The sequence below is a fragment of the Calonectris borealis genome, chromosome 2, assembly GCF_964195595.1.
Source record: "Calonectris borealis chromosome 2, bCalBor7.hap1.2, whole genome shotgun sequence".
In the NCBI taxonomy this organism is placed as follows: Eukaryota; Metazoa; Chordata; class Aves; order Procellariiformes; family Procellariidae; genus Calonectris; species Calonectris borealis.
This window is the reverse complement of record NC_134313.1, coordinates 6,453,191-6,467,513: the sequence shown is the minus strand read 5'-3', so window position 1 is coordinate 6,467,513 and position 14,323 is coordinate 6,453,191. Positions and strand designations below refer to the sequence as shown.

Sequence of the window (14,323 nt, the reverse complement as noted above, 5' to 3'; positions counted from 1 at the left end):
ATGTATTGGCAAGTGCTCTTAATACATCTCTTCTGGGTGAAGGGTGTGCCCTGAACCCAGTAGTCCCTAGTTTTAACAGGACCCTTTAGACTTTATTGTAAAACAAATATACAGCACTTACTGAGACTCATAGCCTTGTAATCTACTTGTAAAGAGTCAAGAAAGGTCTGTTAAGCTTTTTGTGCTACTCTGACTTTGGGGATAAATATTCAGGGGATGTGGACACACGAAGATGAAAACCTGCTGAAACATGACAGCTGAATTAAAGATGCAGGAGATACCCCTTTGTAACTCACTCCTGGAGCTGCATCCGTTCCTCTTGCCTCCCACCTGACAGACCGACACACCGAACTTCGCAATTAGCTCACAAAAAAAAGGGTCTTGCAGTAAAATTTTTTAAGTTATCTCTATTCCTACAGTCAACTCACTCTCATTCTGTGTTTCGCATAAATTATTTTGTGCATGAAGTAACTTTAAAAAAGGGGAATTATTATTACTTATCTGCCTGACTCATGTATATTGGAGTCTTAACCTTGGAGAAGGACATTCATTAAAGGTTACTATTTTAAAAAAATATTTGCCATTAATTTTTTTTCCCATAAGACTATTCTTACTAACCTATGAGCCTCCTGTATTTTTTTTTTTTGTTTTGCACTGATCGTTCTTTGAGCATGGGAAAATTTTGACAATGCAAATTTAGAAAACTAGGCTGCAGTACAGCACATCAAACTCAAAATGAGTCTAGGTAGCTGCTACCTCATGCTTATGTGAAAGTACTGCTATAGGATAAATAGATGTTTTCTTTTGGTTTCCTTCTGAAATTTCAACTTGAACGAACCTACATCATTTCAATAAGAGGCAAATTCTTGAAATCCAAGTTATTTGGAGCACACTTCAGAAGAACCCTGTGTTTAGGCTGGGTTACCCAAAGATCTGCACGCTTTCCAGGAGCATGTCATACACCTGCACCTTTTGTGTCTATCAAGCAAAAACAGTTGGGTTTATTTCCAACAAATATTTCAGTAGATCAAGTGTCAAAAACCTTAAGAGCAGAATCAAAGCACTTCAATTCTCTTTAATTTCACAGAAGAAAGAGAAGGACAGGAAGAGGGAAAAAAAACCACAAAACCAACCTAAAATGAAACCAGACTCTGAGAATTCTACCTCTATTTCAGACGGTTTTAGTAAAATCAGAGAGACTGTAATGTCTATCACTCAAAGGTCTTACGGGACAGATGTGAACAGCAAAAGATTCTTTCTTCCCATTGCATGCTCTTGATATGAAGGTATCGTTGTCAAAATTTAGATGTCAGGTGCCAGGCACTTGGAAGCAGCTGGCTAATAAAATGAAGATAATCCAGTTGCCTGGTTCAGGGTGGAATTGTTATCTCCTGCCCCCAGGCAGGATCAAAGGATGGACATGAATTGTCAGATTAGCAGTTCAGCAGATGTACCGAGGAGACCGCGCACATTATTTTCTGTGCCCATAAAACACTTCAAGACCTGCAACTAAAGCAGGCTAACAGAGAAGTGCTTTTAAATGCCCGAAAGATGACCTGTCTTCCCAGCTTATGCTCCTCTTAGTGTTTCCACTACTGGACTACTCCCCAAAATGTAAGCAGCCCTCCAATTAGCTTTCCATGTTAAAGAACTATGTCTCTGAGCGTGCATTATTATAATTACATTGAAAATACATGCTCCATATTGGAGATCCTGGCAATGGGCTGCAGGAGGGAGAGGTTCATATACAGCAAACTTAGATTATGATAAATTTGGCAATCAGATCTCTATAATGCCATCAGCTCTTTTTGGAGCACAACACCCCCTTCATTCTCTGTCCCCAAACACATCTGGTTTCATTTTTTTCTAAATAAAGTATTAGGAAGATTCTCTATCACATTCTTCAGTCATCTCAGGAGCCTTTCTTTTTCTAATGCCCACTAGGGTCCTGTAGTGTCTTCTTCAGTCTGTCCTCTGCTCCCTCAGATCCCACCCTCCTGCACAGCAGCAAATCCCAGCCTTCGGGCACACTTTCTGTGACTCAGCAGCAACCTTTATGCTTTTGAGAACAGCTGTGAGTATGCTGCTTTCTTGTCCACAACTTCTGGAAAGCTTGTCTGAGAGCAATACAGTGGTGTTCTAAACTGCTTAGAGGTGACCTGCTGGGTATGGCTGGGCTATATCTAAAGTTCTCAACGCTTGCAGATAGCAAGGCTGGTTTGGTAGCAAGCCCTCTAAAGGCAACAGAGACATAGAATAGAATCATAGAATCATTTAGGTTGGAAAAGACCTTTAAGATCATCAAGTCCAACTGTTAACCTAACACTACCAGTTCCACCATTAAACCATGTCCCTAAACACCATATCTACACGTTTTTTAAATACCTCCAGGGATGGTGACTCAACCATTTCCCTGGGCAGCCTGTTCCAATGCTTGGCAACCCTTTCAGTGAAAAAATTTTTCCTAATGTCCAATCTAAAACTTCTCTGGCACGACTTGAGGCCTTTTCCTCTCATCCTATCACTTGCTACTTGGGAGAAGAGACCAACACCCACCTCGCTACAACCTCCTTTCAGGTAGCTGTAGAGCACGATGAGGTCTCCCCTCAGCCTCCCCTTCTCCAGACTAAACAACCCCAGTTCCCTCAGCCGCTCCTCATAAGATTTGTGCTCCAGACCCTTCACCAGCTTCGTTGCCCTTCTTTGGGCACGTGCCAGCACCTCAATGTCTTTCTTGTAGCGAGGTACCCAAAACTGAAGACAGTATTCGAGGTGCGGCCTCACCAGTGCCGAGTACAGGGGCACGATCACCTCCCTGCTCCTGCTGGCCACACTAGTTCTGATACAGGCCAGGATGCTGTTGGCCTTCTTGGCCACCTGGGCACACTGCCGGCTCATGTTCAGCCGGCTGTCAACCAGCACCCCCAGGTCCTTTTCCTCTGGGCAGCTTTCCAGCCACTCTTCCCCAAGCCTGTAGCGGTGCCTGGGGTTGTTGTGGCCAAAGTGCAGGACCCGGCACTTGGCCTTGTTGAACCTCATACAATTGACCCTGGCCCATTGATGTCCAGATCCCTTTGTAGGGCCTTCCTACCCTCAAGCAGATCAACCAAACTTGATGTCATCTGCAAACTTACTGAGGGTGCACTCGATCCCCTCATCCAGATCATTGATAAAGATATTAAACAGAACTGGCCCCAATACTGAGCCCTGATTCTTGGTCTTAAGCATGGTCTTAAGCAATCTGTAATACCAAGGCCAGAAGAAGCCTTGGGTCATCACCCCATTTGATTATTCAGCCATCCTTGTACCACACATTAGCAGAAGACTATGCAACTGCTCCAAGAAATGTGCAGTCTAAGCAGAGGTAATGGAAAAATTTTTATGTGAATACAACGAATGCATTTAAATGAATGATTAAACTTGCAGTAGCCCATCTTAAGAAATTAAACTGACACTTTCTTTACTATAACAAAAATGGTGACTCTATAAAGAATATGCCTTGTTTATTGGCAACTGCACTATCCCATGTATTCTTTTATTTCTTCAGCAATAACAGGAACAACAACTTCAGGCTAAAAGAATATCATACTTCCTCTTTTCCTAGAAATCTTTCCGAAATGTATGACCCTATTCCTGTCAGCCAAACTGTCGCTAGGGTAGTTGGCACAATATGTCATCTTCTATGAAATCTACACACTGTGTAGGTGGCTCCTGCATCGTATTTCTAACACCAGCCAACATTGCCTCTGTCCTTACACAGCTCAGGATCCTTCACTTCCAGCGGTCTGTGTTATGAGAGGTGAATTCCTCTATGAAATGGTTCCAAACACATCTTTAGTCCATTAGTAGTTTGTGCCAGTAGCATTACAGCTAATTAAAGTACTGCAGGCTTCCAAGAACTCCAGCAAATGGTCATATCTGCATCCTTATGTCAGGACAGGGGCTCTGTGCATGTGCTGACTTCATTTACATCTTGGTTGAGGACCATAAAGCAAAACTGAGGTTGAATCATACTGCAAAACAGTAACTGTTTTACATCATCCCCTTTGTAGCATGCTACTTGAGAGGGTCCTGAAGTCAATCTTATATTGTAGTCTGTCCCTTAAGTTACAAGATATTAGTGCAGAATAGTTATAAAGTACCTCAGGAACCAAATTTTCAGGAGATATAAGTTGGTATAGCATAATGTCTGCCGTGCATAAAACAGCAGAGGGACCAGCCAAGCAGATGGTTAGTGATTTTCTATTTTGCACAGGTCTGCTAACAATACTGAAAAGTAGTCCCAAATCTTGCTAAGTCTGATTTTTCTGTCCTTACCAAAGTGAAAAAGGCTACGTCTATGCTAAATACAATGGGCCAGGGCTCCACATGCAAAGAGCACAGGACCTTGCGTTCAGGCAGCTAAATTCTCCTTCTCACAAAAGAAGATGGCCTTTGTCAATCCAGCCTGCCAGATACAGTCACCCTGCAATGCAGGGACATTTCTGGGAGACAACTACTTAGCATGACCCAAAGGTGTGCTGGGGAACATGCTCAGTGATAAACAAACCCATGCTCACACCGCTGCTCTGGCCGTTTGGTTTGCTCACATACTTGTACAGCCTTACACTCCTACCCCTATTTACAGGGGGTGCAGAGGTGAAGAGATGTGAATGTCTTAGAATAGAATCATAGAATCATTTAGGGTGGAAAAGACCCTTAAGATCGAGTCCAGCCATTAACCTAACACTGCCAAGTCCACCACTAAACCATGTCCCTAAATGCCACGTCTACATATCTTTTAAATACCTTCAGGGATGGTCACTTAGCCACTTCCCTGGGCAGCCTGTTCCAGTGCTTGACAACCCTCTCAGTGAAGAAATTTTTCCTAATATCCAATCAACAAGCCAAGGATGGAGCCACAAATGAAACTGAGGCAACGTGACCCCGGCCAAGTCCTCATCACTGGGCTGTGCTGCTAGAAAGCCTTCTTGTTTGGGTGTGCGCAAGAGGGTTTGCTACAGCTCTGAGCTGTGGCTTCAGAGTCTGCCCTCACCTCACATCCAGTCATTTAAAACTAGATAAAACAAATATTTGAGGAGATTTCTGCTGTTGGCATTTTAACTTCTAAGCTTGTCTAGAGAAATGCTTTCTGCAGCCAAATTTATGTAAGATGGTAATCAATGCCTGGATTTATATTTGTGCTTTGTCAAGAACTGTACTAATGGTGAATCAGTAGTATCTTCTAATCTGTTCTCTCTTCCACATGTAGGTTATCCATGTAGATCCACCAAGCCCAGGACTTTGATTCATCTCACGTATTCAGTCATTGAATAATGGCCTTTAATTAAAAAAATATATGTATCCACCTAAGATGTCTGATGACTAATAAAGACCCTTAGGAGAAGAAGTCTACCTAGCTAGACTCAACAGAATCTCAACAGGGAAACATTCAAAGACAGTATGGATCAAATGACATCTCTAATCAAATGGTCATTAGCAGGAGCATTTTGTGTCCTGTTGCAGATCCTGACAGATCACTGTCCTTTACCCAGCTAATATGTTCTATTAATCTTATTCAAGAAGCAATGTTTCACAGCAGGCTTTAAAACCAGGACAATTCAGAATTTGTCAACTCATAAGTAAAGCACAGCACAATTATTTGCTAAAGTGATAAGGTGATATTTTCCAAAGACTGGAAAAGTACAAGAAAACAAGTAAACGCCTGTTTCCACTGTGGCAATAACATGAGACTGCATGCCCCATCTTCCCAAGAAGAAGCTTCCTAAAAGCCAAGCTTACAGCTCAATTTAATATCATGCAATTCAATGGAAAGTCTGTAGAAAACCACCTACCAAGGAACACATTTCTTCCCTGTACTGTCCTTTGCCCATAAGCCTCCCATGCTCACAAGTAGCTCTTTCACACCCACTCTTCAGCAGCACTGGTGCTGACTCAAGTGCAAAGCATTACAGGCAACCCCCACAAACTCCTCTATGAATTAAGCTATGATCAAGTCTCTGTGACTACTTAAAAAAGTAACCCATCAAACAGCAGTACTGAGACTGAAATGACTGCCTCCACAAAGGTTAAATAGCTATCTCACTTCCACCCTTACCTGCTGTCTAGTGAGATGTTCTTCATACGAATGGGCTGAAGCAAGGAAAGGCAGGTTCAGAGCATTCATGTAATGTGATCAGGCCCACTATGAACTTTACTTCTTGTCAGTACTTGAATATTTCAAGACATAACTCTGAGTCAGAGAAAATCCAATATTTTTTTTAACAAGAGGAAACTATCTAAGCTCCTGGTGGAAAATGGTACACCAGGTCCCATTTTGTGGGAGCTTCTGTTTAAGTACAGACCAAACAGAATAGAAAGTAAGTATTGCAAGTGTCTTTGCATTTATTTGACTTCCAGAACAAAAGCATTTCTCTGAACTTTCAACCTGTCCATATTACTAGTGGCTCTGCACACTCAGAGTCATATCAAGAATCCTCTTGGCAACAAAGAGCAGACACAAAGACAGGAGAGCAAATGACAAGAAAGAAACCTTCCTAGGGTCCCACAGGGCACTGCATACAATCTGTGGACTCCAAGAGGTAATGAAAGTTGCTGGACCATACATATGGAATAGAGGAAAGGATCTGGGCCTCCAGGATCCTTAGATAAGTATAAAAGTATATGTAAAGTGGGTCAAACCTTATTGAGCAAAGCTGTCCCCAGCCTCTTGAGACTTAATTTAAATAAAAACAGCAACTCACCCTTTGACCTGGTAAACCAGGGACTCCAGGCTTGCCATCCAGACCAGACTCTCCCTTTAAAAGTGAAAAGTTTTAGAAAGTTAACTGAATAAGAAAAACTAATGAACTAGTATAACCACTTCCTAGCTGTTTTGTGCTACCGTTACTGCATGGCTACCTAGACAACTCTTACCTGATAATTATGTTGTCCTGTGAGCAGAAGAGAATAAGAAAACAGGATAGAGAAAAGTGACAATGCCCTGATTAAATACAGAGCACACGACTATATTACATAATTAAAACCAGATTTACCTAAGTAACGCGTCTTCACAATGCCATCAATTTTACAAAACCCAATCAACAGTGAAACACAACAAACAATTCAGAAGTGAGAAAATCCAGAGTATTTGCAAATGAAGGAGCAGTGGCAGTCTGAACTGAGATATCCTGCAGAGCTGAGTTATAAAATATAACTAGAATAAGCTATAATTAAGTCAAAAGTAAGAATGCTGGCATGTCTAAATTGTTGCAAAAATTGTGTTGAAATACAAACGTGCATACCCAAGTCTTATTTTTCATCAACAATAGCCAGGACCTTGTGGCATAAAGCCAACCCCTTTTACAGCAACCGTACTCTGACCTTCATTACATGATAGCTTACAAGTTACCAGTGAGTGCCTCTCTGAGATGTGCTGAATGCCCATATAGCTCTTCAGGACATTAGAAATAGAAAAACAATCAGGTTCTGCATGACAACAGCCTTGAAGCAAAGTCTGCCTCTGTGCAATGACTGCCCATGTCCTGGGTGCCACCTCCATATGTTCAGAGTGGCCATGCACAGCAGGAGACCTTCTCTCAACAGTGAAGAAAGCAGGAGGCTGGGGACCCTGTTTAAGCTCTTAGTGCCTGAAAAATGTATAAGATTTTGCATGTATACCTCACACCAGTCTGAGTTTCAGTTTCTGGGAATTGCAAGTGGTGAGAGAAACAACTTACTGGAGGTCCAGGAAGTCCAGGTTGGCCTTGTGGTCCTCGTGGGCCAGGCTCTCCCTACGGAAATGTATTTTTTTTAAAAGTGTTAAAATATCTGTATGAAAAATTATATTTTTCATTACTCATGTTGGTCATCTTTACAGGACCTATACCACCCCTTTCCTCATAGGTCCCGAAGTGCTGAGACCAGCTGGTTTTCTCCTTAATCTTTCGGCTACTTGAATTATCATCACTCATTAGACTGCACACAGACTGATCCACCCACGCTCAACAGGCATTTATCCATAACTGGGTCTTTGTTTTTTCAAAGGTAGTAATTCTACTGAAGACACTGGGCTATCCTGGATATTCCAGTAAAACACTCTGGGTTGGGGTTCGGTGGTGGAGAAAAGCAACTCTTGCAAAAACGGCTTCCGCGGGCATTTCCCCCAAGCCAGCACAGCTGTGAAGGGCCTTCAAGTATCATTTATATGATGCATATCATTATATTAAATAACAGTAAAATGCAAATTACACACCTACCAACACAAAATAAAAAATTAAATATATTTTATTTATATGCAGGACTAACAGACTGAAGCAACTGGTGTCTTTTCCCTATTTGAGTGCCCACGTTCAGAGACAAATTCAGCATAAAACTCAAATACAGTTTAGCTTTTATATTAACACATCCCTGGACTTAAAGTATTGCGTAGCTGACTCTCTCCAATTTATACTTCTCATTTACGTTAGATTCACCGCACTTGAAAAGGACATTGCCTTTTTTCCTTTCTTGTTTATTTTCTCCACCGCAAATAGGAAAACTTGTTTCTTGATGTCCTGAAAATGCTTCTACCCACCTTAATTTTGAAGCATTATTTTATAGCAAAATCTAATCTAACAGACATTTGAACTACATAAAAACATCCTTGCAAAGGAAGAATAGATATTGAATCTCTCTTACTTGCTCTCCTTTTAGGCCTTCAGTATGCACCTGCAATAAAAATGCAGAGTCATAAAGGAGAAAAAGAGGCAGGACAACGCAGAAGGTGCCAGGGGTATGGTGGTCCCCCACAGTGTAATTTTGTCCCCTTGCCATTCCCTCGAGATGCACGCTAACTGCTACAGCTCCTCAGTTCCTGCTGCAGGCTGGGGAATACTTTCTGTTGAAGCAGCTCAGACTGACACAAGGTTTGCTCACTCAGTTACCTGTGAAGTGATTTGTGTAGCTGTATGAACAGTGAGAACTGCATTCATTATCTCATTGGTATAAATAAGTGAGTAAATTCCCTGGCTCTTGTCTTATTTTAAATTACAGAGTCATACTGAATGAAGAAGGCATCACAAAAACCGCAGGCTGACTTTGGATATTGCGCATGATTCAGACCTTTCTTTGGCTCCTTGATGCAAGCCACTGTGGCTGTGACTGACAGCTGTCAGTCTTCTCAGCCTGTTTTCCACCCACCTCCTGGAACTTTAGGCTCATTTTCAGGTTTTATACATATCTTTCAAAATCTCTTGGCAACTACTGTCACGTCACTAATTTCACATTTAAGTGGGACAGTAAAAGGCTCTTACCCAAACAGTTTTTTTTCAGAGCTCTCTCTTTCTCCCTCCTTTGCTTTCTGCCACATTCTGGGTAAGGAAATTCCCTTCTGCCTTTCTCATGATGAGCAGAGAGCTTCACATTCTTGTCTTTAGCACCCAGTCCTTCTTTGGCAGTGCTACAGTTAATGTTGCTGGTCTCAGTGGCCCTTTAATGCTTTCCACTAATAGTCCAACAGTGCTGTTTCCTAATTTTAATCCTAATTTTTTTTGAAAATGTATTGGGTTTGTGTGGCAAGGTTTTGGTAGGGGGGGGGCTGCAGGGATGGCTTCTGTGAGAAGCTGCTAGAAGCTTCCCCCATGTCCGATACAGCCAATGCCAGCCGGCTCCAAGACGGACCCATCACTGGCCAAGGCCGAGACCATCAGTGACAGTGGTAGCACCTCTGTGATAACATATTTAAGAAGGGGGAAAAACTGCTGGGCAACAGCAGCCAGAAGAGAGGAGTGAGAATATGTGAGAGAAACAGCCCTGCAGACACCAAGGTCAGTGAAGAAGGAGGGGGAGGAGGTGCTCCAGGCACTAGAGTAAGAGATTCCTCTGCAGCCCCTGGTGAAGACTATGGTGAGGCAGGCTGTCCCCCTGCAGCCCATGGAGGTCCACGGTGGAGCAGCCCATGGAGGACTCCACACCGGAGCAGGTGGATGCCCAAAGGATGACCTTGTGGAAAGCCTGTGCTGGAGCAGGCTCCTGGCAGGACCTGCGAACCCATGTTGAGAGGAGCCCAGGCTGGAGCAGGTTTGCTGGCAGGACTTGTGACCCCATGGGGGACCCACGCTGGAGCAGTCTGTTCCTGAAGGACTGCACCCCGTGGAAGGGACCCACGGTGGAGCAGTTCGTGAAGAACTGCAGCCCATGGGAAGGACTCACGCTGGAAAAGTTCATGGACTACTGTCTCCCATGGGAGGGATCCCACACTGGAGGAGGGGAAGAGTGTGAGGAGGAAGGAGCGACAGAGACAACGTGTGATGAACTGACCACAACCCCCATTCCCTGTCCCCCCTGCGCCGCTCAGGGGAAGGAGGTAGAGAAATCAGGAGTAAAGTGGAGCCCAGGAAGAAGGGAGGGGCTGGGGGAGGGTGTTTTAAGATTTGGTTTTATTTCTCATTACTCTACTGTGATTTGATTGGTAATAAATTAAATTAATTTGCCCAAGTCGAGTCTGTTTTACCTGTGATGATAACTGGTGAGTGATCTCCCTGTCCTTATCTCAACCCATGAGCCTTTCATCGTATTTTTCTCCCCTGTCCAGCTGAGGAGGGGGAGTGACAGAGCAGCTTGGTGGGCACCTGGCATCCAGCCAAGGTCAACCCACCACAGAAAGTGAAAAAGATACTCCCCAACTTCTTTGTTACCAGCCCCTGCAAAACTCAATCCTAGACCTCTTCTCTGCATACTTTGCGGTAAATCTTCTTTTTCCATTCATTTGGAGATGATCTCTTCATAGAGACAATACTAACCTCTGGACATCCTTATGTCCCTGCTAGTGACACCTCTGGGGTCACTGAAAGCATTGCTGAAGGCAGACAGATGCACAAAGGCATGTAAATTTAGATCCACGGGAAAGATCAACCCCCCCTCTCCTATTTTCTCAGTTTGCTTTTTTATCACTGCTTTCCTGATTTCAGCACATCAGCTCCTAGTTGTCTCTTATTCCACCAGGACTTTTTCAGACATAATACGAGGAAAGATCATTCCCCCTCATCAGAAATTTCCTTTTCCTCCCCTCCCGACTCTCACACCCAGCCCATGACAAAGGCACTCAGGAATTCAACTCAATTCTGAACTTTCATTTGCTTTTATAACTTTCACAGGCTCTACTTTCCAAAGGCCACTAGGCATCAACTCAACAACTGTCCTGGAAACCGCATAGTCCTGTCACACTATTGCTCTCTCTGATGTACTTGAGGCAATGCTTTCATTGCCTCTTCAAGTCCTAATCTTCACATTTCAAATCTCCTAAAATTGTGGCAGTGCATCTCTTGTTGGAACGCATCACTTGCCTTCTTCAAAAATCTTCACTGCCTTAAAATTCTTTTTTTTTTTTAAAAAAAACATTTAAGAACATCTCTCATTTAGTAAAATCCTCCCACCCCCAGCTTCCACCTGCTCTTCTCATGCAATAATGCCTACAATGTTTGAGAAAGCTAAAAAAAAATTCTTACTGAAGAGCCAGGCAATCCTGGAAGTCCTGGTTCACCCTGCAGGGAAACACAAAAGAAATGAAAAACCACAACATAACACAGAACACAACATAGCACAATACATAACATAACACAAAATGAAAGCAAACCTCCAAGCATGTTTTCCAACTGCTGTTGCACATTCTTATTTTCAATACCAGCCCATAATTAATAGATATGAACATGCAATCCCAATTAACTCTGTTTTCCCTACCCTGCAGATGAATACATGCAGGAACTGGTTGTGTTCTGTGTTACTGTGATGTTATACATTGATTTTAATGACATTTAGTGACTTAAAATGAATGATGCACTGGATGCATCATAACATTAAATTTGAGCTTCAAAAATCTTATGATTGGTGTACACATACCACACAAATAAACCTGACTGATGCTCAGATCCCTAACAGAGTCTGCAGGATGGATATTTAGGGGCCAAAATGCTTTTGTTTGTTAATGAGAAAAAAATCTTTTTTGCAAAAAGAAAAAAAAAAGTTGAAATGGTACCATTTTCCCCAAGTCATTTTATAGAGCAGAATCACGCTATAAGTGTTTGCAGGACACTGAGATGCTACACCCTCTTTACATGATTTATTGCCATCTAGGCTATCAGTTTGTCCCAGCACATTTTTTTCCAGCAGTGTCCACTATTTATTATGCTTTAAGACTAAGCCTCCAGAAGGTATCTCCTTTACTTTAGGTACAGACTAATGCAAAAATTATCATATAGCTTCCTTTACACTCTATTTATTCATTACTTATGTAGGTCTCCGAATGACCCAACACATCTTTCATGTTATTTCCTTTTAAGGCAAGTTTAATTACTATTTGTTATTTATTCTAAAAAGAGTCAATACTATGGCAGAAGGACTGAAGAGACACACATCAGCTGCACTGAAAGTAATGGAGCAAGGAGCTAAACATCTTAGAATCATAGAATCATAGAATCATTAAGGTTGGAAAAGACCTCTAAGATCATCGAGTCCAACCATCAACCCAACACACCATGCCCACTAAACCATGTCCCTAAGCACCTCATCTACACGTCTTTTAAATACCTCCAGGGATGGTGACTCAACCACTTCCCTGGGCAGCCTGTTCTAAAGCCATCTTCTGGAAGCACCAAATGCAGCCACTTCAGAGAGAGAGATGAAGTGTTATGAACTCAAGACTGCTCTCTACTGCACACACGTTGGAGCACAAAGATCTTGTTGCTTATCACCACAGTGGATGTGACCTGCTTGAAGGTGCTTCTGAAACCTCACCTATAGCTGTTGAATCTGAGTGGGAAAGTAATGGGAAATAGATTTGCTTCTGATCTCTGCATTCTTGGCTAAGGCTCACTGCCTTATCTGAAGGAGAAAATGAGAAAGAAAATCCAGAATTGGGCATGCCTTTCCACTCATGCCAAAGAACTAGGTAGGAAATACCAAACGTCACCTCCAGCAGAAAGGGAAACATAAGGCTGCCCTGGAAACTCTAACAACTCTGTAAAATAATGAGGTCAAAATTGCTGCTGAAAGCAGTGAATAATTATTTTGCAGGTAGGAGGGTTGGGCTTGTTTGATTGGCACTTTCTGAGTAAATTCTACATCTCCTCAGCCAGAAAACCAACATCTACACAAACATATTGACATTTCTACTGACCTTTCTTGGGTGAGGAAGATTTCCTGAGCCAAACTACTCTCTACTTCCTTCTACTCCCACTATGAGGGTTAAACCAAGAGTAGAGAAGCTAGAACAAGACACGATTTAACACTCACTTATACCCATTTCAGACTGAAGCAACATCAAAAAAGTGAAATATTTAAATGCATATAAGTTTCACTTATACACAAATGAGGTAAATATTAGGCCAACACCCCTGATATTTCCAGCACTGGGGACCCAAGGAGGAATTAACAAATATGTGTCCAAACCCCTCCGGTGCATCCCACCCAAACTCACCTTTTCTCCTTTGGTCCCACTGGCACCTGGAGGGCCCGGGCTGCCAGCAGGGCCCTATAAACAGGTAAAATGGAGAGAAAAATCCTTGGTTTACATACTGCAGGTCATCAATTGCAATTCCATTAAAGCACAGGAGAAACATAAGGCTGAAGTTTTGGGTATCGGCAGCACAAACAGTTATGTCCCATTGCACTGGGGTAGGAGCTAATACAACATGCAAGGCTGCTTTGGCTTGGCTGCATAGAAAGGAAGGAGAATAAGGATGGAGATGCCATAGGAGCCACGATAACAGCAATCCAATTTCAGCTGGTTCAGAAGGATTGCAGTTTAGGGAGTACATCAGTGTCAAACAAAAAATTTAGGATAAAATTCAGGCATGAAGATTTGCCCGCTGCTAGGTGTCTAGACATGAAAAAGGCGAAAAAAACTTCAGAAAAACCCAACTTCTGTAATAAGGTGTCATTTGGAGAAATTGTTCCTTAGAAGTAGTAAACAATCAGCATCCACCTTCCCATCCCTCTGCAATTTCTCACTTCATCCACATTTGCTGCAAGTATAAACCAGTCCCGTAAACAATGTAATGGACATAGTGAACATAGTTCATTGTGATTCCAGTGCTGCACCAAGCACTGGAAAACATTTCCATCTTATAAGGATAGTGATAAACACTAACTAGACAAATACTTCTCAGTATAGGGTAAACGGTGGCTGAGGAACAGAGCACAGAGAAAACGATGATTAACTGTCAAATCCCCCATGGACAAGCAGAGAAAAATTTAGTGCAATAATATTTTATCACCTCACAGAGAGGAAGGTGTAGATTTAACAACGATTAAGATTGCTAATGACACTATACCTCACCATCTAAATACAAAAGATGTGTCTGATAGG

At 42.4% G+C, this 14,323-nt stretch overlaps 1 protein-coding gene across 1 annotated transcript in view; it reads right to left on the bottom strand.

Annotated features, from left to right (window-relative positions):
* COL22A1 (collagen type XXII alpha 1 chain) overlaps positions 1-14,323 on the bottom strand; it is a 213,554-nt gene that overhangs the window by 79,488 nt on the left and 119,743 nt on the right. The window contains exons 18-22 of the mRNA XM_075141117.1: positions 13,433-13,486; positions 11,466-11,501; positions 8,659-8,688; positions 7,719-7,772; positions 6,744-6,797 (exon numbers count right to left, since the gene is read on the bottom strand). Of these exons, the coding sequence (XP_074997218.1) occupies positions 6,744-6,797; positions 7,719-7,772; positions 8,659-8,688; positions 11,466-11,501; positions 13,433-13,486 (228 nt within the window). The remainder of the gene's footprint in view (positions 1-6,743; positions 6,798-7,718; positions 7,773-8,658; positions 8,689-11,465; positions 11,502-13,432; positions 13,487-14,323) is intronic.